Source organism: Prunus avium, chromosome 2, assembly GCF_965620075.1.
Source record: "Prunus avium chromosome 2, drPruAviu1.hap1.1, whole genome shotgun sequence".
NCBI lineage: Eukaryota > Viridiplantae > Streptophyta > Magnoliopsida > Rosales > Rosaceae > Prunus > Prunus avium.
This window is the reverse complement of record NC_142285.1, coordinates 42,776,085-42,798,716: the sequence shown is the minus strand read 5'-3', so window position 1 is coordinate 42,798,716 and position 22,632 is coordinate 42,776,085. Positions and strand designations below refer to the sequence as shown.

Here is a 22,632-nt window from a genome sequence, read left to right as displayed (position 1 = left end):
CAAATTGACAATTGCATTGGAAGGAACACTGCGAACAGTATACGGTATCTCCAATGACCTTTTATTTGCACTCTCTCACTCACCATCCATATTACAAGTCAACCATCTTGTTTACAATTCCATTTTTAACTTTTATTTTATGCCTAATTTGGCTTCCAAAACTCTCTCTCTCTCTCTCTCTCTCTCTCTCTCTCTCATTTTTACTTGTGAACTCACTGAAACTCTTGACATGCTTTATGATTCTTTCCCAAATTTTATTATTATTATAAATAAAAAAATTATGTCTCAAATAATTTTTTTTTTTTAAAGGTTAAATTTACGTAATATGCAAGTTATATATAAAGATATCCAGGAAACCTCTTTACTGGAAAACAGAGAGATGGGTTTAGGTCCCGAAGGGCTAAAAGAAAAAGAAACGTCTTCTGGTGCAGGAATGAGGACCCTTGAATCAATGGTGCTGTTGCTACTGATGGTGGTATTTTTTGGGTACATGATGATTTGGATCATGATGCCCACCAATACTTTCTACCTGAATTGGTTTCCTCACATTCTTAAAAAAACTGATTCTACCTATTTTGAGAAACAAGGTATTGTTTTCTTTGGGTTCATAATTAAAAACCAAAGCTTTTTCACTTTCTTCTGCAACTCTATGACTCAAACATCTTAGCCTTTCCCTTACTGCATTCTGCTCTGCTGCCATGGTTTTTTCTTCTTTTTTTTCCAGGTGCAGAGGTGCTTATCTACCCATTCCCCATCCTATTTATAGCAACTGTGGGCTGCTTTTTGCTTCACAGGAGAAAGAAGAAAGCTCATGAGAACAACCAAAGGTACCCTCACACACACACACACACACTCTCTCTCTCTCTCTCTCTCTCTCTCTCTCTCTCTCTCTCTCTCTCCATATATCAAATATTTTTCTTATTTTATTTGCTCTTTGATTGGTAGGGTGCAATGGTCATTTTGGGCATCATGGAAGAGACCGGCGCTGGTGAAAGGTCCTCTTGGGATTGTTTCTTGGATAGAGCTATCCTTTGTAGTGATGGTCATTGCACTACTTGTCTGGTCCATCTCTTCGTATCTGCATAATATGTTTGCAACCGCACACGCCGCAGTCAAGGGAGAGCAAGTGTAAGAAATTTCTATTTGTTTTTTAAACTTGAGAATATTTAATATAATTTCCTTCATATAAATAATTAACCAGATGTTTAATGAACTTAATTTGGCAGGTGGGAAACAAAGTTATCAATTGTAGCACTAGCACTAGGCCTAGTTGGAAACTTCTGTCTATCCCTTCTCTTCTTCCCTGTAAGCAGAGGCTCTTCCATTTTGCAGCTCATTGGCCTCACATCAGAGGCAAGCATCAAGTATCATATCTGGCTGGGACACCTTGTCATGACCCTCTTCACGGCTCACGGCCTCTGTTACATCATATATTGGGCCAACACAAGCCAAATCTTCTTGGTAAATAATAAATTTCCACTTCTCATTTAGATAGAAGGTGATTTGGTTAACTTATATAATTTAGAAATGAAATGAGCCAGCCATTCTCACTTTGAAGCAGTTTTGTTCTCCACTGTAGATGTTCAACTGGGACAACTTTGCCATTTGCAATTTGGCTGGAGAAATCGCTCTGCTCGCCGGATTAGCCATGTGGGCTACAAGCTTCCCTCGCATACGCCGCAAGATGTTTGAGCTCTTCTTCTACACTCATCATCTCTACATCGTCTTTGTTGTCTTCTACGTGTTTCATGTGAAGTTCTCCTATGCTTGCACAATGCTCCCAGGCTTTTACCTCTTCATCATCGATAGGTTCTTGCGTTTCTTGCAATCACAACAAAGAATTCGTCTGGTTTCGGCACGTGTTCTTCCATGTGAGGCTGTTGAGTTGAACTTCTCCAAGAACCCAGGTGAAGAAAGAAAGAAAGACAAAAACTGAAAAAGAAAAAAGAAAAGAAATTTGAGATTTCCCATTTTAAATCTTTTCATTGAATTTGATTATAGGACTCAGTTATTCTCCAACAAGCATGCTGTTTGTAAATGTACCTAGCATTTCAAAGCTGCAATGGCATCCTTTTAGTGTTACTTCCAGCAGCAAATTGGATGCTGACAAGCTTAGCGTTGTCATCAAAAGCGAAGGAAATTGGTCTCAAAACTTGTATCAGAAGTTGTCATCCACTCAGCCCATAGACCGCCTACAAGTCTCAGTTGAAGGACCCTATGGACCTGTCTCAAACGACATGCTAAGGTGCTTACATTGTAATCCCCAACTCCCCAGTTTTTCATAATGTCATAATGTGAGTGCTAAGCTAACTTGATTGGCATGGTGAAATCCGGTGCAGGCACGACACGATCGTGATGGTGAGTGGAGGAAGTGGCATTACTCCCTTGATATCGATCATCCGGGAGCTCCTCTTTCGGGCCAATAACTCAGGCACTAAGACCCCACAGATTCTGCTCATATGTGCTTTCAGGAAATCACTGGACCTCACCATGTTAAACCTCATCCTCCCAGTTTCAGGCACAGATTTGGACATTTCTTGCTTGCAATTACAAATTGAAGCTTATGTGACAAGAGAGAGAGAACCCACATCAAATTCCCACAAGCACTTCCAAACAATATGTTTCAAGCCAGACCCTTTAGATGTACCAGTTTCTGCAATTCTAGGCCAAAACAGCTGGCTTTGGCTTGCAATGATAATATCTTCCTCTTTTGTTATCTTCCTTGTGCTCCTGGGCATCCTCACACGATTTTACATATACCCAAATGAGCATGACTATAAGATGATGTACTCTGAGTCTTCTAGATCTGCTTTAAGCATGTTACTCTTATGTGTCTCCATAGCCACAACTGCAACAGCAGGGTTTCTATGGAACAAGAAACAGAGTGTCAAGGAGATGGGACAGATTCAAGCCATAGACACATCCACGCCGATAACTACTTCACCAAGCGCATGCTACTCCGGTGGTGATCAAGAGCTTGAAAGCCTTCCCCATTGGTCCTTTGTCGAATCCACAAAGGTGTACTATGATAGAAGACCTGATCTTAAAGGTGAGTTATTTTAAATCAAACCACTCAGAATCAGTTCTTTAAGGGATTAGGGTTTTAACATTTGATTATTTTGCAGGCATATTGTCTGATTGTGAAGGTTCAAGCATTGGGGTCCTTGTTAGTGGCCCAAGGAGGATGAGGCAAGAAGTGGCTGCAATATGTTCATCGGGCTTGGTCAACAACAATTTACATTACCATTCCATGAGCTTCAGTTGGTAAAACTGAGATACTAGACACACAAATATTTTCATGGCTGATTAAGACGTTGCTTCGCCCACAAATCAGTCGCTCTGCTTAGCTGATTAGCACTAGAGTTTAAATATAGAGAATTTGTAATTGTATAAAGAAAAGCGATTGGTTCTTCATTTACTTTTTTCACATTGCAATTCAAGGAGAAAACCAGTCCGCACAAATGCTTGTCACTGAAGAATAAGGTCTAAATATTACCCTCCACGAAAACAAAGGAAATTTATTATTTGAAAAGCTGAGAGAAGTGCCAAAGCCAAAAAAGAGACTCTTGACACCATAAGTAAACACATTATAAGAAGGAATCAAGAAAGGCCTTAAACTAAAAAGCTTGCCATTCTTCACTAATCATTAAAATTACCTAAGGTAAATAAAAACAAAATTCAACATGAACAAAGCAACATTAGGCCCTTCCTAAAAAAAATTTTGCCTAGCCGCAATCAGAATGGTAAGGGTAGCTTCCACAAGCAGTGCCAGACGCCGGGAAGAATACGAATATTTGGACTTAACTATCACAGTAAGAAGGAAAAAGAAAAAGTGAAAATTGGGAAGAACTCCTATCTGCCAGAGAACTAAAACATCGATTTGATGAAAATGCCTGCAGAGGCAAAGGTGATGAAGATTTTCCTCTCAAATTATGCATCTTGCAGTCTAAATGAATTGAGTCGGAGCAGGGGCTGGAGTTTAATGCCTAGTCAACATTGGAACCTTAATTTACCCTTCTCTTAGCTATCTCTCCTACGTAAGCATCACGAGGCCGTCTATCGGCAGCTCTATTGTCGCAGTCATCGTAGTTCTGTGTGTTGCGAGATGCAAAACGATCATCTTCATCATAACGGAACTGACGGACAACACCATCTGAATCATAACGCCTCACACGATGAATGATCTCAAATCTTCCATCATGTTTTCTTCTGTCATCATCACTGCCCTCATATCTACATTCCCTGCCACCACCACTGGCCAACTCAGAGAATCTTGCAGGACGACTCATGGGTTCAAAGTAATCATCTGAACTTAATCTCCGAGACGAACGCACTGAATCAATCCTCTGTCCCTGCTGGAACCGCCTTCCAGCTAATCTCCTACCCCTGAAATTATGGTCTACACCACTATTTGAATCATCAAACCATCTGGAATTCTGTTGTGGAGAAAACCGACGTTTTGGTGGGGACATGAACCCTCCTACTTCGTACTTTGCTCCAAAACTGTGCTTCTGAAAGGGCACTCTCGGCTTATCCATTTTAGAATCCAGCCTATAATCAGGAGACCTGCTGCCACGATGTCTTGAAACATCATTCCGTTCTCTTGGTAAACCCCATGAAAGAGGAGAACGACTTCTGCATCTAGACTGGAACTTCTTGTAGGGTCTACCATAATATATAGGTCCTCTGCCAGGAGGTGAAGTGCTTTGTTCTCTCCTGGCCATTCGGCGTGGCACATTATAAGAACATTCGTTGGGATCATCAGGCATTGGCCTGTGGTACTCCTCCCGGATGCCTCTACTAACCCCTTGTGGGTATCTTCTAAACCTCCGCCTATCGGGACTTGTATCTCTCATAGGTATCACTCCCCTATGCATATTATGTGTGTCATTTCTCTCGGCTGGCGATCTTCTTCTAAGCGGGGGCTGATACAGGCGATTTGAGGAAAGACTTATAGCTTGCCTGCGAACACGGTTGTGAACTCCTGCTGCTTCTGAAAATGTATCATCTGGATCCATTTCAAAACCATGGCTCTCAACAACACTTTTTGGTCTAGGGCGGCCAGAACCAAAGGAACCATGATAACTGGGAGATCCACGGCGTTTGGAATCCCAATAACCCCCTGAAGGATTAACCAAATGTGCACCTCCAGAGTTTTTACTATGCATACGCGAATCAGATTTTTCCTTTCCCATGGACTGATCAGAACCAGCCTCTTCAGAGCGAATAGACATATCGAAGTTGTGCAACCTGAAGCAAAAAAAAAAAAAATTGGTAACCAAGATAGAAAAGTCAAAATTGGCATTAAAGAAAGAAAAAGATTTGAATTTACCTCCTCCTTGTACATACAGGACCCATCCTATTTAGAGTGGTGGATGCCACTGATCCAACCACTTCAGCAGGAGAATACTTGCCACCAAGGCCATCGAAGCAATTAGCAGCATGTCTCCTTCCTGTGCAACCCTCAGTTGCTTCCGCAGTTCTGTTTGAAGAAGCTTCAGAATCACCAGGCAATTGATCAGATCCAGAAGTTTTTGTCTTCGAACCCATGGAACATTGTCTCAAAGAATGTTCATTTTTTTCACACATATTATCAGATCCTGGACTCAAACCTCTCACAACCTTCGCATTCCTGTTAATTTCCCTAGACTCTGACCCAAATACTTCTGTTTCTCTGCATTCAAGTCCCATTCCAACTTTCCCTGATATAGAGTCATGTGCAGCATCACTGTCACATGTATCAGAACCATAGTCAACACATTCAGCTTCTTCATCCTCAAATTCATTCTCCTCCCAATATGGTACATCTGATTCTCTCAACTCCCCATCTTCATACTGAGATTCGTAACCGGCTTCATGTTCCATAGTTTTTTCCTTGCCAACCATGTGATCCTTATCATCTTGACAAACATCCAAGTCATAGTTGTCATTGGAAGGATCTTCTGTAGTGACTCTACCCAAGCTACATGTGGTACCTGCACCATAGTGGTATTGCTCACCAGAGGAGGATCCAGCTGCAGCCTTTGGTAGAGAATCAACAGTATGAGTCTCAGAGATAGCTTCAACTGGTTCTTTTGCAATTAAAGTCACCAGAGAAAGGCCTTCTCCAATAGATGCACCTGATGCAGATTTATCATCACAATCAAGTTTGGAAATGTCAGCAGCCATATTCTCTGTTTTAACTACAGGCTTGACTTCAAGGACCACAGGTGCGAGTGAGTGACAGCTTTCTACTCCCATCATCTCTTCAGGGGATTTTGGATCATCATGGAAGCTAGATGTTGCACCAGAGCCCTTACCATCGTCATCTAGAACAGTGCTTTCAATCTCACAGGAAGCCCCCTCTGGCACACAAGCTATAGCAGGGTTTTCAACCTTTACACTTTCCAAACAGACAGTTACACCCAGTTGTACACCTGGAGCAGTATCTTCTGTCATATGCTCAACAGCAAAGATGGGTGTTTTATTGGTTTCCTCAGAGACAGGGCCTGTGACTGTGATGTCATCGCAAGGAGAATGATCAACACATGCATCCACACTGGCATCCTGAGAGGAGGCCTTTGCACCCATTCCAGTATCTTTTGAAGGTCCCAAAGCATTATCAGCAGGAACGCATTTACCATAACTCATCTCAAATTCAGGGCACGCTTTCAATCCCTGTTCATCATTGTCGGCCATGGGCTGCACTGTGCTTGCAATGTCATTTTTAGCATCTTCAACCCCCAGTATCTCAAGAGCTTCTGAACCCTGCTTATTATTCATCGAGATATCATCTACTGCAGTTGTTTGAGGGTCACCAATCACCATATCACAAGGTTCGTCCCAAGCATCCATAGTAACATTTAGGTCCCAGTGCAACCTAACATCTTTCGAGGAAATGGATCTTGCTACTGCTTCGTCGTGTCCTTCGCTAGGATTAATTCTGACTCCATTAGCCTCAAAACTGGAGCTCTCTATCTTATCTTCTTGTGGTATATCTTTAATGGACGAATGCACTGTTTCCAGTGATGCAACACTCTCTTCCAGGATTGCAGAGACTGATGCATCTCTTACTTCTGAAAATTCTGAAGCAGTTCTCATCTCTGTTGAAGAAGTTGAAACAAAAGTTTGCTCCGAGGGCCTTGCAGAAGTTGACGCATCTTTTCCATCCTGTGATAAATCTTCACCTACTAAATTACCCTCAACAGGATTCACATCATCATTTATGCTGTTGTTGCAGGCAGCAGCTGCCAATATCTCAATACCAGAGAAGTCCTCCCCACCACCAGGTTTTTGATTTGTCACCTCATTTAAGTTCTCATTAACACCACTATCAGCAACACTATGACACAACCTAGTCAGCGTAGAAGCATCACTCCTTGTGGGATGCTTTTTGACAATTGATTTTGGACAAGACTTCTGACCTGAAGCACGTCGCCCATCCAGTGGAGGTTGGTTGTCTTCAAGGTGTGGAGAAGATAGGTGAGGCGGGGGTGATGGAGACCGGACCATAAATCTCCTTTTCTTAATGGGTACATGCTCAATTTTGTCACCGAACCGTCTCCCAAGTACAGCCACACCAAGCTGCAAAACAGACAATTATATCAGAAACGTGAGGACTGAATCAGATAAGTACTTTTTTTTAACCAAAAGGATTAGTACAAAGAAAAAAAAAAGGAACAATTGTGCAGTATTAACCTTCTCTGATTCAGAAACGGTTGTTTCTGATGGACTTCTAGCACTTTTCTCTGCTAGCTCTGCACCCAATTTTTGGCTTCTATCAACCGGTTTCCTTGACCGCCTTGGTGCACTCCGATAACCCTTAATAACCTTCCAATTCAAGTCAGTACTAATAGCTTCCGTAAGTTCTACACGTACTGTATTCATCATGCTTTAGCAGAGAGACCAAATCCCATCAACTGTTTGCCTGCCGCCACAGGTTCTACAAGATGCTGCTGTTACTTGCTTTCTACTAGGCACCAGAGTGGTGGGTACACCCCCAGTGCAAGCACAAAATGAGTCTGCAAATCAAATGGAAAATAATTATATCTACTGAGTCAAATTGCGAACAGAAAAAATCTTCGAAATATATGACATGAAGATGCAGAATGAAATAACTGAGACATGTCAATATATTGCATCTGTGGCAGTAACATCATTAAACTTAATATAATTTCAATATCCAGTCACAAAACTACAATGAGAATATAAAATTTATCCTTTGAAAATATTAATCACAAATCCTAGAGGCTTACAATGATTTAGTTTCCTTGATCTTGCTAGGATATGTGACAAACTTTTCTTCAAACCCACCAAAGGAAACAAATTCCTGATAACTTTTCCACCTACCACACCTGAAAGATGCAAAAAAGATGAAGATCAGCACAGAATCTAGAACATAAACAAGAAATAGCGGATATCAGTTGAAAAAAATGCTTAACAAAGCTAGTCTGAAAATCTATAACATTGCTATTGAGCCCAAAGCTGATAACTAGACTGCCAGCAAATGCCTCCACAGGCCATTACCTTGAGGCAGATCGTGTTAACCAGTTTTGGAGGACTGCAAAAACTCCCTTGGTTCAGAATGTTGAATTGAACATAGCAAGTCCCTAATACTCGAAATCGGGCTTCATTTTGCAACCATATAGTATTAGGACAACAAAAAGACTTCTTATAACATAAACAGGACAAACAGTTCGTTCATTCAAACTAGTAGACCGAGTCTAATATACCCAAAAAAGAGATTCAGCGCAATGGTTTTTAATTCCTAAAGATAATTTCCACCCACTATTTGGCCAGCAGAGAGCAGCAGCAGTATTCTTAGGTTTCATGATATGAAAAAAGGGGCATTTCATAACAAGTAATTCAACTTGTCGTGCTCATTATCACCAGCAACAAGAGCAGGCAGAGTCCTGGCCTTGAAAGAATTAAGATTAACGACAGGCCCACAAACTTTGCATAGTAGATTCAAAGTCTTCGTTATGTTCTGAAGCTTTCTTCGATCCATATAGATGGGCACATATAAGAGATGACTCAGTACTGGAATGATGAAGTTAAAGGACATGGAGATTCTGCTAAAAAGCAGATCACCCAAAACCCATAGATCCAGCCATATAAAATTAAAAATTATTTATTCAAATTCCCTATCATAATAATTTTAGCATCCATAGAACAGGGCATGCCGCCTGGAGAAACCCCAACTAGTTTTTTCCTTACTGCAGCGAGCGAAACCCTTCAATCAAAACATCAAGATTTGAGAGCCGCAGTCGATCAAACACGATATAAAAAAACTCGTGGATCTCGGCCCTGTGCCTCTACCTATGGTTATATAACCCTAAAAGCCCATCACCACTAAGCTCCGTGAAATCCAGTAGCGCGCTGATGGACAACTTGAAGAAAAAGCTGTAGTTCTTCAAGATCTGTAATTGGACTAGTTCTTTAATGGAGGCAGTGACTACAGAGCCCAATGAATCAGACATTGGCACAAATCCAGAGTCGATAAGAAGCCGCTTCATGGTTTCGCTTCGTAGTAGTTTTCTTGACCGACGAAGAGGATGATGATGACAAAGATAAAATTAACCACAAAAAAAGCGCACGCAAATTATCAAAAGCTTTTAGGGTTTTCAATACCTGTTCTTTCAATTTTCCAACAATCGCCGTCACGGTCAAAACGAATCGAATCGATCAACAACGAAGAGACTCCAGCCCCTAACAATATCAAAATCCTTCATAATCTGGCCAAAGCAAACCCAAAAACGCTTTCGAATCTGATTGCTCTTCGTCTTCGTCTTCTCCTTCTTCTAGGTTTTAAACAAAGAAGACGAATCTCAGTCCCGATCTTGATCGTTTAATAAGGGCCGTAGATTACCGGGCTTTGGAGAACAAACGTTGCACCTTGTGGCCGCTGATTAATTGCCCTTCTTCTTCTTCTTCTTCAATCTTCTCTCCCCACTTCCTCTTCTTTCTTGTTTGGATGAGAGCATAGATGAGAGCTCTCTCACACCACGTATTTATGGCCACTATTGTACCAATACTGCCCTCCGTCCTTCATCATATTACCCAAAATATCCTTAAAGATTGCCAAAAATCAAATAACACGAATCTCGAAGTCAATAGTCAAATAGTGAGCCATTTCTGAGGAAGGAAAGGAAATTTTGACTTTTGGATCTCCGGAATTATGATTTACGAGTGAGTACCCTGACCATCAATAATTTATACTAGACAACTTCAGAAAGAAGGAGAAAATTAATTTATTTGAGGACAGATATGCTTTCTTTTTGGGTCTTAACATTTTTGCATATTTGTATTTATGACCCTTAATGTTCTGCTTATTCCTTTTTTAGACCCTTACATATTTCTGATTTACCATCACCAATAAGTTAGGGATTCTGATGAGGAAAAGAAAAGAAAGTAGGGAAGGAATAGGAAAATCAATTCGCAGAATATTGGGATTTTTAACTTCTTTTCTTTGTTCAATTACAATTAAAACTGTATCACCTATATGCAAACCTTACTTACCCACCATATATATTATATATTGAGGTGCCAAATTTAAATTACAATCACGCAATTATTAAGTTAATGCATCATTAACCTTCGTTAAAAAAAGAAGGTTATGCACCAAAATTATAATTAATGACATTCTCATTTTAATTAGGAGTATTTATTTTTGGCTGCACAATTTCATAAAATTTTTATTTTTATTTTTATTTTAAAAAGGAAGGAAATCTCCACAATTTCTCTTTCCCTAACGCATTACTTTCATTCCACGGAAAGAACCCCACCCACCACAAGCAACCAGGCCCCACACTAGCAAAAAGTCCAAAAATAATGCCCTTTCTCCCTCTCTGCGCAAGGAAACAGCCTGATCGCATCTGAGCCGTCCATCTCATCCTCCACAACTGTGGGCCCCCACCAGTGCGCACTTCACGGTCAACAATCCAAACTCCGCAATATACAAACCATTCCTGGCGTCGTATATGACTGGTGCGTGGAGTGGAGCCTAGGAATCGCTTTCGGCGTAAGCAACTAGTCCTTGCTCAAGTTTGTTACTTTTCCTCCCAGAGCCCCTAAAATTTTTGGGGATTTTGTTTTTGTTTTGGGGCTTCAAAGTTTGTGTATTTTTGTTTCATCATTAATTACCTGTTTTGTCTTAGGTTCGGAAAATGTTTTGTACTTTGTGACCAAAGAAAAGGGAATCTAGCAACCTGCTTTGAAATTGAAAGGAACATCTGGTAAGCATTATAAGAAAAACAATTTCTGGAGAATTAAAATGGGCACGTACCACCGAACAACAATACTTTCTTATTTGTTATAAACAACAATACTTTCTTGATGACCTAAAAACTATAACAATACATCTCAATCATCATCCTCCAAAGAGGAGAAGAATCAAGGAATTTAGCAAATGAACCACTTTTGACAATTTATAGATGTATGCGACATCGTTTGGTCCAATCTTCTATAGTCTATTGAAAGAAAGTTTGACAAAACACAGACTGAGTAGTAACGATACCGGTTGGATGTTGTGATCCGAGGGAAACCTGGAAACTTAGTATGACTTTGCGAAAATGGCAACTTCCTCTGCAGGATTACCAGTCATCAAGCATCTTTTAATCCCTAGCGGCTGTTCAAAAGGAAAACATCTGATGGTTGCCCCGGTTTCCTCTTTTACTTTTAACTCATCTTCATTACTGTACCAATCATTGCAGTTTCATCACATTAGAATCATAAATGCAATTTACCTCAATAGTATACATTATGCAATGCATATTTATCATGCAATTAACAAAGACATCATTTAATAGAACATACCTGGCGGACCAAGGACCTCTTGCCCATTTGCCCTGGGAGATTGCAACTTTGAGTTCATCATATGAGCTAACATCCAGAATATTGCTGCAAAAAGACATTCTTATTGTCAATACCTCCACAAGTATTCCAACCAAGTGCAAAACGCTTCCAAAGAATAGATATCTAATCAATTGCATAGGCACAGCATTGAAAATCCCCCCGGATTTCTAAAACGAAAGTGGTGAAAAATTAATTGCAGACACGGTGTAACTATAACCACTACCTGGCTTGACAAACACTAGCAAAAAGCTTTTAGTTCTTATACTGAGGTTTACTTCAAAGAGTTCATTGGGCACTATCAGTTCTTTTTTCCAGTGATGCTTTATAAAATTCGATGGACGAAATTGCATCTTGAGCTCATAAAAACTATTCAATGTTAAGAGCACGAAAATGCACCTATCTCGAAATGATTCTGCTTGTCTCAAAAGAGATGATTGGATCTCATCCAACTTGTCCATCACATAAGCCTCCAAATTTGAAGGCTCCATGGATATTCCAAAAACTTTCCCTTGCTTTCCAGGAACATCTCTTCTAGATACAACCACACTCCCACTTGAAACATCACGAGGACCAATTTCAATCCTCAAAGGAACTCCCTACAAAACCAAGGCCTGATATTGAGGTGATTGATGATATAAGTAGCTTCGTGCAAGAGAAAGAATCAATATTTGATTTGTGCAAGCAATGGTATCAGCACACAATAGAAACAATATGCTCACAGTAAGTAGCACACACACTAAAACCAACTCCAGTCTGAGCATGAGGAAAGGTCAATTTCAGGTCTTATTTTTCCGCAATCTTTGAATTCATAACAGGTATTAGGAGAACATCCCAGTCAATTTTCATTCAAGTCAAAGAATGAGATAATGGAATGGCTAATATGTGATGGCTTTTCAGTTCTTTTCATTCTGAGAGCTTTTATATAAATAAGCTTCTTTCAGGTCATAAGATTAATGTGCTAAAAGCAACATGCCAAAGGGTAACAATTACATTTTTCTTTTCTTTTTATTTAGTTTTTTTAGTGAGAAACCAAAGAGTATCGTTTATGATTTATCTTTAAGAATCAGGACAAACCTTCATCTCCCAGAAATTGAATTTCCATCCTGGGCTTCTCTGATCAGAGTCATCAAGTTTAACTTTAATTCCTGCAGCCTGCAGTGCTTCTTTCACAGATGATGCAGCATTGAGAACTCCTGCTCTATCATCACCCTTCTTCCAAATTGGTTTGGTTACCACCTCTAGAAGCAAACAAGGAATTTATTGAATAAACACAAAAGAAGAAGAAGAAGCCATGTATGCATACACACCTGGGCAGACACAACATACCAAACAAGCACAGCCAAATTGAACTCTAAGCATAACAAGGCATGAATTCTTAGTTATGAGAACAGAGAATGTTAAAACAAATAATCATGTGCTGTGGGAGAATATATTAATCCAACTACAACAAGCCAGAAAATCAAAAGAAAACTTTCTCTTTTCATAACTGGCACGAACTTTGCCATTCCATGCATCACAATTTTCCGTGTCTATGAGATGCATTTTACAAATTTGCTAAATAATAACAAGCCACAAACAAGGATACATATTTTAAAGTTAGATTACTACAGCAGCCTTTAGCTACTCCTCTCATGAAGCCATTCACAACTATTAGATTTTCAGTACCCAAACTAGCAAGGAATCAACCCAATGACTTGCGACTTTAACCAAACTAACATACAAGTTTCCAGTTTCCCTTATACTAAACACAGCGTATGCTAAGACACTGACATCAGCATATCATAGATTATACTTCTAAAATAGTCTGTTACAGAAGATAGTCTTACTGAAGCTTTTGGTTTACATCCATTCAAGCAAATGACCACAACTCTAAGAATCTGCATCAGCATCATAAAATGCATAAAGGTCTCCAACTTAGCACTTTACCTGTATCGGTGCAATATTTGGGGGAAGCATTAACCCTGTATCATCTCCATGGGTCATAATAATACCGCCAACAAAACGGGTACTGACAGCCATGAAGTCTGCCACACATGTTGCCTCTTTCCACTTTCATCAGTAAACTGCATGCACAACTTTTGGTCAAACTCCTCTATATTTGATGGATTGTACATACAATTAGAGGATACAAGCTCATGATTATCCAATCACAGCAACAACTTACACAAGTTGAATGCTTTAGAACGGCCATTAGACATCATATTGACTTGGATAGAATAGTATAAATGAGGCTTTGATTTTCTGAATCATCTGGAATAAAACTGACCAAGAACCACACTAGAATATCAAAATACCTGTGTTTCAAATGCACGAGAAAAATTCTGCCCAAGATTGTGGCTGGTTCCAGCCTGTAATGCCTTTCGATCACCCATCATAGCCTCTATTGTGTAGGTCCTAACAGCACCAGCAAATGTTTCCACTTTTGACTTTCGACCTGCAATAACAGGTATTGCAGCTTGCTCATAAGCAAATTTTGTATACACATCAATCATCTGTATAGCCTGCAGTTGAGCAGAACTAATGTATTAAAGAAAAATGATACTTATTTTGCAACTGTTTAAGGGCAGTCAATATGTCAGACGCAAACCTCTTTTTCTGCCTCCTCTAGAGTGGCATGAGCTGTGTGTCCCTCCTGCCAGAGAAATTCGAGAGTCCTCACAAAAGGTTTTGTCCGCATCTCCCATCTCGTGACATTTGCCCACTGAATTAATTTCCCCATGAGAAAGACCAAAGCTTAGTGGGAAATTCCTCTAATGAAAATTGAAGCACTGCAAATAATGAGACAAAGCATTATAACTGGTTAACCATAAGTGGAAGATCACGGTAACTATGAATCCACTGGGTGAACCTGCGATTGACTATGGTTTCACTCGTGGGTCGAACCTGCCAGAGCCTCAGGAAGTGCAACAATCAAAGCCACACCTTAGGTCATAGTTACTCAGTAACTTCAACAGTTGAACACAATATGATTCAGCTTTTACAATCACATACACATAAAGAAGAAATACAACAAAAGCTAGTTGAAGAGAACAAGCACCACAAGTTTCTCTTCAAGGTCCTTCCCTCCTCCTATCGTCACAAGTGCTAACTCAGGACTAAAACCTTCAACATGGCTAGCTTCTTTCTCTATAAACGAGTATGGTATAAACTGCAACATTCCACACATCAAACAACTCACAGTTATAAGCATACATTACGCATGCAACACTTGAAATTGGAACTCATTCGTGCACTTAACTGATTTGACCATGACCATAAAAATAGCAATAAATCTATAACTTAGCATCTAAAAAACAAAAGCAAAACAAAAGAATGCAATTCAATACCTGTGGGAAATACATGTTACTGTGACCAGTCTCCTTGAATTTCATATTCAGATAATCCTACAAAAATGAAAATTACTTTAAAAACTGTGAACTGAAAACTAATGCAACCAATCCAATAGAACAGAGGAGGTCCAGCTTGGAGTACCTGAATGGCTTCCCAAATGGCGTAACCGTAGGGACGAATGACCATGGTTCCGCGAACCGGACCATAATCGGCGAGCTCAGCTTGTTCAATGACATCAAGGTACCAAGCATTGAAGTCCTGTGACCGAGGTGTAACACCTCGGTCCTGGACTCGGTTACTCTTTTGAGTATGGACTGCGTCCTCGTTGGACACCGACACCGTGCTCTGAGCGGAGAAACCGGCTGCGAATACCGGGAACCAGCGGTGGTAGCGTCGCAGGAGCACCGCCGGATAACGGCCGGAGATGGAGGGAGAGAAGAGCGAGCTCAGAGAAGGTAGTCTGGGTGACACGAGCATTTTGGTGGCTCAGTGACTCGACACTTGAGCGTTGGGGGAGAGACGACTGAGATGAGGTTCATGACTCGGGTATGTTGTGTGATGACGGTACATTATCTGTCATGGTTGTTCAGTTTTCTTGGCCGTTGATTTGTCAGTCAACGCTCAGCGCCATGGAGAGCGAGGGGACAGTATTGTTTTTGTGGCCCAAATCCAAGAGAGTAGCTCTTCTGCCCGTTTCGGATTGAGCTAACGGGTCTATTTTTCTTGTTCGTGTAAGAATGGCCCATGAAAAAGTTTTATTTTTTTATTTTGGATCTAAAGCCCATTAAAAATCCCGGTGGCTACGCTTTAAATATATTATATTTCAACAGTATAGCCGGTCGGCTATACTATTAATTTAAAAAAAATTTGACAATACACCGAATTACAGCCGCCCGGCTATACTCTTTAAATATATTATAGGATTATTCGCAACAATGGTCCCATAAATTATACCCCAAGTTACACTTTGGTCACTGAACTCAAATATTAGTTGCAGAGGTCACTCAATTAGGTGTTTTGTTGCACTGTTAGTCCTATCGTCAAGTCTCTCTAACGGTAGGGACTAATGGTGCAACACAACACCTAATTGAGTGACCAAAATGTAACTCCGAGTATAGTTGAGGGATCATTGCTACAAATAATCTTAACTGAAAAGTCACATTTGCCCATCAATAATCTAAGAGATGCTTGCCACGTCATCATTTTAAACAGAAAAAGTAACAGACTTGACGGTATGACTAACGGTGCAAAAAAACACTTAATTGAGTGACCTCTGCAACTAATATTTGAGTTCAGTGACTAAAGTGTAACTTGGGGTATAGTTGAGGGACCATTACTGTGAATAACCCTATATTATATTTAAAAGGTAACGCCGTGCGGCCATACTATTTAAATATATTATATTTAAAAGGTACAGCCGTGCGGCTATACTATTTATTTAAAAAAATTCGGAGAGATCTGCAGCAGTTTCCTCCGACAATGGGTGAAAAGTAAAATTAATTTAAAGACCAAAAAAAAAAATGTTTATTGTTCTGCAAAAAGAAAAGGATTTTGACTTTTAAGGCGAGGATGGTTCCTTTGTGCAGTGAGATGGGTACTCAACTTCACTTTTGGGTGACACAAGTCTGATAATTCAGCCCATCAAATCCAACACTCGTATCATTATTATTCATTTCTATTGGGCACGCATCATAAATTCTCCCTTCTTCTTTTTTTTATAATTTTGATTGCCATAATTAATATGGTAATTTAATGTTTCTCTCCCACACCACATTTTGCTACCAAAGCATAGGTAGGCACACCCCCCCCCCAATATCATTATTCTCTCATGAACAATAACCTTGTGGAGAATTTCACTGGGTCGCCAGACAGCTGCAATAACTGTTTGCTGTACAGTCATTCATGACGCAAATATTATTATATTATTTTAGTTAAACTCTTGTTAATTCGATTTAACGGTTGGAAACAAATCTTTATTATATCATGAAAGTGGTATTTATTATTCTTAAAAACCTACTTTAATAACAACCGAAATGAAAGTGATAATAGAATGTTAAAATTAATTAAAGAATAATAAAACATTGATATTGGATTGAATGCCATGCCATCGTCAAATCGTCTAATCGTCTAATTTAATACCCCCAACTAACAAACTCACGAGGCACATTTTGTTGTCCTGCATTGTCTTCATGTCAACGGATTTATACTCGAAAATGTTTGGTAATATTTTGAAAGAAAAAGAAAAAGGAAGACTTTGTATGGTATTAGTATTGTTTTACAATGGAAGAAATCTTCGAAAAGCAAATACCTAAAGTTTCCCTAAAAATAACATAAATACAAGGAGAACCGAAAAGAAATAATAAAAAAAGAAATGTTTATATATATGAGTGGAGTGGAGTGGAGCCCTCATGGTTGGTACTTTTGGTAATACAAACAAGTGCAAGCAAACCACATTACATTGGTCAGCAAAATTATACCTAACGCCACAATCCACAATTCACATTTAACCCAAAACCCAAAACCAAACGACAATCATAAATGCAGTGAGGGAATAAATTTTCAGGGAAATCTAAACACCTCTCTCATTTTTATTGTTTTTTCGTTTGGTGGGCCTTTTTTCCTCCCCCTTTTCCATTTTATCAGGGAAGCCTACAGCCTACTTGCTGCCTACTGCCTACTGCCTACTGCATAATAATAATAATCATAAGAGTATTTTTATAACAATTAATAATAATAATATTAGCCAGAAAATGAAAAATTATAATTATTATAAAAAACCAAAAACCAAAATGACAGAGAGAAAATGAGTTAACGCCAAGCGGATGCGACGGTGAGCGTGCGGCTTATCCAACCAAAACAAACCCCTCCATTCTCTTCTTTAACCGTGAACCCCGAGTTGACTCGGTTATTACCCGAACTGAGTCGCTGCTTCAAAATCTCGGTCACGTTTTGGCTCATGGGCCTCAACTCGAACCCCGCCATCCCCATGCGGGCCCGCCACTTCCCAAACACTTCACATCTTTCCACGCGATCCCTCCCTTCACAAGCAACCGAGTTTATTAGCTTCCGACTCAGCGCCTCCTCCGCCTTCACTCGCTCCGAGTTATCCCTCCCCTCCGTCCACTTCATTGATTCCAACAGCGCCCCGTAATACCCGCACGTCTCCTTCACGCGCGCCATGAACGGGGCGGTGTTGGTGTTGAGCTCCTGCTCAACCAGCGTCACCACACGCGGCGACAGACCCTTCACGCGCCGCAGAAGCTCGTCGCGGGGGTTGTCCGTGGACACGCTCTCGTCGGGCATACTGTACAATTTGAAAGCGAAATTCACGGCGATCGGCTCGTCCGGTTCGCAACCTAGTGACTCACGGTTCAGCTCGCCGAGTTTCTGGCTCACTATGTTAAATTCCAGGACCACACCTTGTTGCTTCGCGACTTTACTCAGATTCTGTCTTACCATCGTCAACCTGTCCTCCCCGCCATTATCTGCGACGGTGGTGATCTTCACCGTGGCGGGCATACCATTCAGACGCGCGGACAGCGCGTGCAGAAGGAGCACGTACTGACCGCCCTGCCCGATATCGAAGTCAATCACATGAACCTTATTGGTCGCTGATTTATCCGTCAACGTCGCTTCCAGGATTGCGAGGTTAGCTGCCATAAACCCGAACCTGAAACAGGGGGACAGGTCGTAGAGCAACTGAGTCGACCCGGCGTGTTCCTGGCTAAAGAGCTCGGTCACCGGAGGCGGATTATCGACCGGGTTGACCCGGGTCTTCAAAGCTAAAGCCATGACCTCGAGAAGCCTCTGCTCGGAATTGGGTCTAGGATTCGGAACCTGTGACGTCGTCAGGCGCGTGAGGATCTCAGCCGCGGCCTCAGATTTCCCTTCGGAAATGGCCGTAGCGGCCTCCATAAGCGACTGCTTGGAACACGTGGAGGAAGCAGGGGAAGCCACGGAGGACGAAGAAGACGATGACGAAGTGGGGGAGGGCGAAACGGGCTTCTGGCTCTGACTCGGACCCGGACCGATCAGGTTCTGTATCGTCTCGGACCACTCGCTGCTGGTTTTAGTAATGACCGAAACGGCGTCGCCTTCGTCCTCCTCGTCGTTATCGTCGAGGAGCTGTTTTTCCAACTCTTGCAGCCTGTTGCTAATCATTTTCTTCTCGGAGTCCACACCGGAGACAACCCGGGTCTGATTCTGAACCGGGTTGTTGTTGACGAAGGACCCGGCAGGTGGTAGCGTCTGATGAACGGGCTGAGGGCGGAGCTGCTGAAGAAGGGGCAAGCCGAAGCGTTGGTGAGACATTAGCGACGATGCCGAGGACGAAGAGTCAGAGCCAGTAATTGTCGATGAAGAGGAGAAGTCTATGGGCGAGAGAGGGGATATGGGAGAGGAGTGTTGGAATGTTCTGGGTTTGAGTGAGCGTAAATAGAGGTTCTGGTTAGGGTTGTGGTAGTGGTGCTGCTGCTGATGGGCTTGAAACTCGGCGAGCGTGCGCTTGCCGGTGAAAGTTGATGGGTTTTGGTTTTGGAATTGGGATTGGGATTGTGTTTGGCGGGCGATCTGGGAGGAAGAGGTGTCAAGGAAGAGGCCGGGGAGTGAAGATCGGTGGTAGGGAGGCTGAGAAGGGTGCTGGTGGTGGTTGTTCATGGCTGTGGCGATGGAGATGGATCGCCCGCCGGCGTAGAAATCAGGTACACCACCAGCTCCGGCTCCACCTGTGAAGCCTGATTGCATTTCTGTCTTCCTGCTGTTTTTCTCAGGGCTTTTCAGAGCAAGGGAGAAGAAGGGTGAAAAAGGCTAAGAGAGGAAGAAACGCATGGGATTTTGGGAAACAAGAGGAAGAGACAGTTTCGTTCTCTCTTATTATCGCCTTGAATTCATTTGTAATTGTAATGAAATGAATATAACAAAGGCAGATTCCAACTAGAGAGAGAGAGAGAGAGCGAGCGCTCGTAGCTTTGCTTTCTGGTTTTTGGTTTTTTAGGTGTCTTTTTTTCATTATTAAATCCTAAAATTCCTCAATGAATCCACGCGAATACGTACGCCATCGCGTTTCCACCGTTAGATTAACTTTTGATGAAGATTTATGGCGGTGAACGGTGGATGCTCCGCGTAGATATACTCTTCGCTTACAGCTTAGGCCTTCCGTTTTAAATTTACAATCAAGGATCCGCACGAGATTTCAGTGAGCGTGAAATCACGGACCAATAGAATGAGACGAGGAGTTCGGGGCGCGTGGAGACAAAGGCTTTGTGGGGAGGTGGTGGGGTGTGTGTTTTTACGCTTGAGTGAATGAGATGATCTTTATTCGGCTATGATCATCTGACAGGACAGTTACGAACTATTCCAAAAGGCCTTCGACAAGAGCCCCGAAAATGCAATCCAGAACACCGAGAAAGCGACACCCTAACCACGTGTAGCTAATGGGGTTGTGCTTTCAGGCAACGGTAAATGACGGCCTCGTCACTGTAAAATGGTTCCTCTCTGTTCGCTAGTTCGCGGATTCGAAATTCCAGTAGCTGGTTTGTCCTAACGGACGATTCCCGGTTGACTCTTGGTGGGTTAACTGACACGGGTCGGTTGCAGGGCTTTACCTTTACGTATGAAGGGATATTTAAGCCCCCACAACCATTATAATATTTTAGCCCGACATAAATAATTTTATTTTAAATTTTAACCTTTTTGTTTATAAAAATACAAAACGATCTACTCAGTTGATGTTGCCAAGAATATACATCTACTTGAAAAAGAAGAGTCGTAAACTCAAATATTTCATGTTGCAAATTCATGTACAATTTGTCGATTAATTTGTTTGCCTCATGAAATCATGGTTTATATTGATCTAATTTTGGTCAAATTCAAATAGATGTTAGTTCTTCAGAAAGATGGGGTTTCCGGACCCCACAGAAGTTGTATGGTGTATGGCCATATGAAATGATAATGTATCTTTTCATTTTAAAGCTTACAAGAATAAAGAGCATAATCTATTTTACTTCTTGTGTCATTTCCTTAAGTAATATCCTTTTTGCCTATACTTAGATGAGATCAAACTCTTTATATCAAACCAAATTATTTTTGTGTTTGATCACTCTAAATGTTGTACTCATATTTGGCACTATGACGTCTTTGTACTTTATTATGTTTTATCAATAAATTACTATCGTTTTTTTTTTTAATTTAAAAAAAAAAACTCATAATCTATTTTACTAATGGTAACCTAAACTATTCTTACCATATGTGCGAAGTCCCAACAAGGCAAAGTGAATTTCATGCTTTGTTTTTTTTTTTTTTTTTTGGTCTGAACCACGAAGTGGTCCTGGATGGGCCTCAACTATAGGTGGCACCTTTAAGCCTTAACCACAATCCAGACTAATCCCCGCTCACACCGGGTTGGCCCGTAAGGGGTAAAGTGCTAGCCAAAGTGGTGACTCCGTACAAGAGCAGAGATCGAACCCCTAACCTCTCTTAAAGAATGAGAGTGCCGAACCACCCACACCAACCACCTTGGTTATTTCATGCTTTGTTTTGGCTAACATAGGAAATCTACTATTGTTTATTTTGTATGATACATTAAATGAATTCGTGAATAGTATGCGAATAATATATATTTTAAATTAAAAGTAATTATAATGTGGGACAAGCTGAACGCTTCCAACATTATAAATAGGTATCACTATACATATATATATTTTTTAGAGAGATTAATGATAATATTTTATTGATAGGAGGGTAAGTAACTAGTATACAAATTGTACAATGGAATTAGGTGAGTTTCTCTACACATACAGGCTTAGTTATCGATCTAACTAGACAACCTTATCCTCTAAACCGCAAGCGAAAAAAGAAATCTTGCCTCTGATAGAGTATTCACCCCCACCCCCTCAAGGTCCCCATAAGATAGATCATGCCCATAAAAAACTACTTATAACAATCGTCAAATAAAACATCAACAAGAAAATTGAGAATTAGTTGCTTGCAAATTGACTTTACTCCAGAGCTTTAAATTATAAATCTACCTTATTTAAAGGAGCATATATATGCCACCCAACTGCAAATCTAATTTCTTTAACATGAAGATTGCTGCTACCTTCATTTCATGCTTCTCTCCATCCACCCACTTATCTTGCCCCAAAGAAAATAAGAAGAAAAAATAAAGTATCGTGTCGTTTATATATATGACGAATGAACACGAATATCATACAATGTTCATAAAAGATGAAGTTACGAAATATTTTTTTTAGCTTAGAAGATGAAGTAATTGATTTCATCCTATTTATTGTGTAACTGACAAAAGTGGATAAAATAAGGGGAAAGAGGGAGACGTTCACCAGAAATTGTTGGCACCCAATCTTAACATACATCCATCAAGCATCACTTGTTGCAATGCAGTCAGGGTTTCACTACATATAGTAAAATCCCACCACCATTACTGCTATTTATTTATTTGTGACATACCACCAT

The 22,632-nt window shown here is 40.7% G+C and overlaps 5 protein-coding genes across 12 annotated transcripts; 1 reads left to right on the top strand and 4 right to left on the bottom strand.

The window, feature by feature from the left end:
* Window positions 1-372: 372 nt before the first annotated feature.
* Window positions 373-3,600, top strand: LOC110767769 (ferric reduction oxidase 2-like). Its single transcript, XM_021971417.2, has 8 exons — window positions 373-587; window positions 725-827; window positions 946-1,128; window positions 1,227-1,461; window positions 1,580-1,907; window positions 2,002-2,245; window positions 2,340-3,049; window positions 3,126-3,600. Exons 1-8 carry the CDS (start codon window positions 380-382, stop codon window positions 3,266-3,268), a joined length of 2,154 nt encoding a protein of 717 aa, XP_021827109.2. The 5' UTR covers window positions 373-379; the 3' UTR covers window positions 3,269-3,600.
* A 12-nt stretch (window positions 3,601-3,612) lies between these two features.
* LOC110767728 (dentin sialophosphoprotein-like protein) lies at window positions 3,613-9,976 on the bottom strand. Of its 2 annotated transcripts, XM_021971357.2 has the most exons (6): window positions 9,610-9,976; window positions 8,506-8,606; window positions 8,235-8,333; window positions 7,678-8,000; window positions 5,333-7,563; window positions 3,613-5,250 (listed from the first exon to the last, which is right to left on the bottom strand). In XM_021971357.2, the coding sequence occupies exons 4-6, from the start codon at window positions 7,867-7,869 to the stop codon at window positions 4,005-4,007; spliced, it is 3,669 nt and encodes a 1,222-aa protein (XP_021827049.2). In that variant the 5' UTR covers window positions 7,870-8,000; window positions 8,235-8,333; window positions 8,506-8,606; window positions 9,610-9,976; the 3' UTR covers window positions 3,613-4,004. The 2 variants fall into 2 exon arrangements, with proteins under 2 accessions (XP_021827049.2, XP_021827048.2); XM_021971356.2 differs by lacking the exon at window positions 8,506-8,606.
* Window positions 9,977-11,219: 1,243 nt separating this feature from the next.
* LOC148297074 (proline--tRNA ligase, chloroplastic/mitochondrial-like) lies at window positions 11,220-13,068 on the bottom strand. The gene is made up of 4 exons (XM_088249656.1): window positions 12,907-13,068; window positions 12,229-12,428; window positions 11,794-11,877; window positions 11,220-11,672 (listed from the first exon to the last, which is right to left on the bottom strand). Exons 1-4 carry the CDS (start codon window positions 12,910-12,912, stop codon window positions 11,531-11,533), a joined length of 432 nt encoding a protein of 143 aa, XP_088105782.1. The 5' UTR covers window positions 12,913-13,068; the 3' UTR covers window positions 11,220-11,530.
* Window positions 13,069-13,758: 690 nt separating this feature from the next.
* On the bottom strand, window positions 13,759-15,726 carry LOC110767799 (proline--tRNA ligase, chloroplastic/mitochondrial-like). 7 transcript variants are annotated; one of them, XM_088249657.1, is made up of 6 exons: window positions 15,304-15,724; window positions 15,159-15,215; window positions 14,870-14,980; window positions 14,420-14,533; window positions 14,127-14,266; window positions 13,759-13,895 (listed from the first exon to the last, which is right to left on the bottom strand). In XM_088249657.1, the coding sequence occupies exons 1-5, from the start codon at window positions 15,637-15,639 to the stop codon at window positions 14,213-14,215; spliced, it is 672 nt and encodes a 223-aa protein (XP_088105783.1). In that variant the 5' UTR covers window positions 15,640-15,724; the 3' UTR covers window positions 13,759-13,895; window positions 14,127-14,212. The 7 variants fall into 7 exon arrangements, with proteins under 7 accessions (XP_088105783.1, XP_088105784.1, XP_088105790.1 ...); XM_088249658.1 differs by lacking the exon at window positions 13,759-13,895 and adding an exon at window positions 14,681-14,777 and having other exon boundaries at window positions 14,231-14,266; window positions 14,420-14,600; window positions 15,304-15,725; XM_088249664.1 differs by lacking the exon at window positions 13,759-13,895 and having other exon boundaries at window positions 14,231-14,266; window positions 14,420-14,600; window positions 15,304-15,726.
* A 1,907-nt stretch (window positions 15,727-17,633) lies between these two features.
* On the bottom strand, window positions 17,634-20,142 carry SCL8 (SCARECROW-like 8). Its single transcript, XM_021971203.2, has one exon. It carries the CDS (start codon window positions 19,903-19,905, stop codon window positions 17,971-17,973), a length of 1,935 nt encoding a protein of 644 aa, XP_021826895.1. The 5' UTR covers window positions 19,906-20,142; the 3' UTR covers window positions 17,634-17,970.
* Between the last annotated feature and the right edge of the window lie 2,490 nt (window positions 20,143-22,632).

Bases quoted from the DNA above. Each gene is read 5' to 3' on its own strand.
- SCL8 (XM_021971203.2), bottom strand. From the start codon at position 19,905: ATGCAATCAGGCTTCACAGGTGGAGCCGGAGCTGGTGGTGTACCTGAT.
- LOC148297074 (XM_088249656.1), bottom strand. The intron at 11,878-12,228 runs GTGCATTTTCGT...GTCTTTTTGCAG, and splicing joins GCAGAATCATTTCGAGATAG to CAATATTCTGGATGTTAGCT. The intron at 11,673-11,793 runs GTATGTTCTATT...TGATTGGTACAG, and splicing joins AGAGGTCCTTGGTCCGCCAG to TAATGAAGATGAGTTAAAAG.
- LOC110767769 (XM_021971417.2), top strand. From the start codon at position 380: ATGGGTTTAGGTCCCGAAGGGCTAAAAGAAAAAGAAACGTCTTCTGGT. The intron at 588-724 runs GTATTGTTTTCT...TTTTTTTTCCAG, and splicing joins TACCTATTTTGAGAAACAAG to GTGCAGAGGTGCTTATCTAC. The intron at 1,908-2,001 runs GTGAAGAAAGAA...ATTTGATTATAG, and splicing joins GAACTTCTCCAAGAACCCAG to GACTCAGTTATTCTCCAACA.
- LOC110767728 (XM_021971357.2), bottom strand. From the start codon at position 7,869: ATGATGAATACAGTACGTGTAGAACTTACGGAAGCTATTAGTACTGAC. The intron at 7,564-7,677 runs GTTAATACTGCA...TCTGTTTTGCAG, and splicing joins CCGTTTCTGAATCAGAGAAG to CTTGGTGTGGCTGTACTTGG. The intron at 5,251-5,332 runs GTAAATTCAAAT...TTTTTGCTTCAG, and splicing joins CCTGTATGTACAAGGAGGAG to GTTGCACAACTTCGATATGT.
- LOC110767799 (XM_088249657.1), bottom strand. From the start codon at position 15,639: ATGCTCGTGTCACCCAGACTACCTTCTCTGAGCTCGCTCTTCTCTCCC. The intron at 15,216-15,303 runs GTACTCCAAGCT...TCATTTTTGTAG, and splicing joins CCATTTGGGAAGCCATTCAG to GATTATCTGAATATGAAATT. The intron at 14,534-14,869 runs GTGCTTGTTCTC...AAATTAATTCAG, and splicing joins ACCTTGAAGAGAAACTTGTG to TGGGCAAATGTCACGAGATG.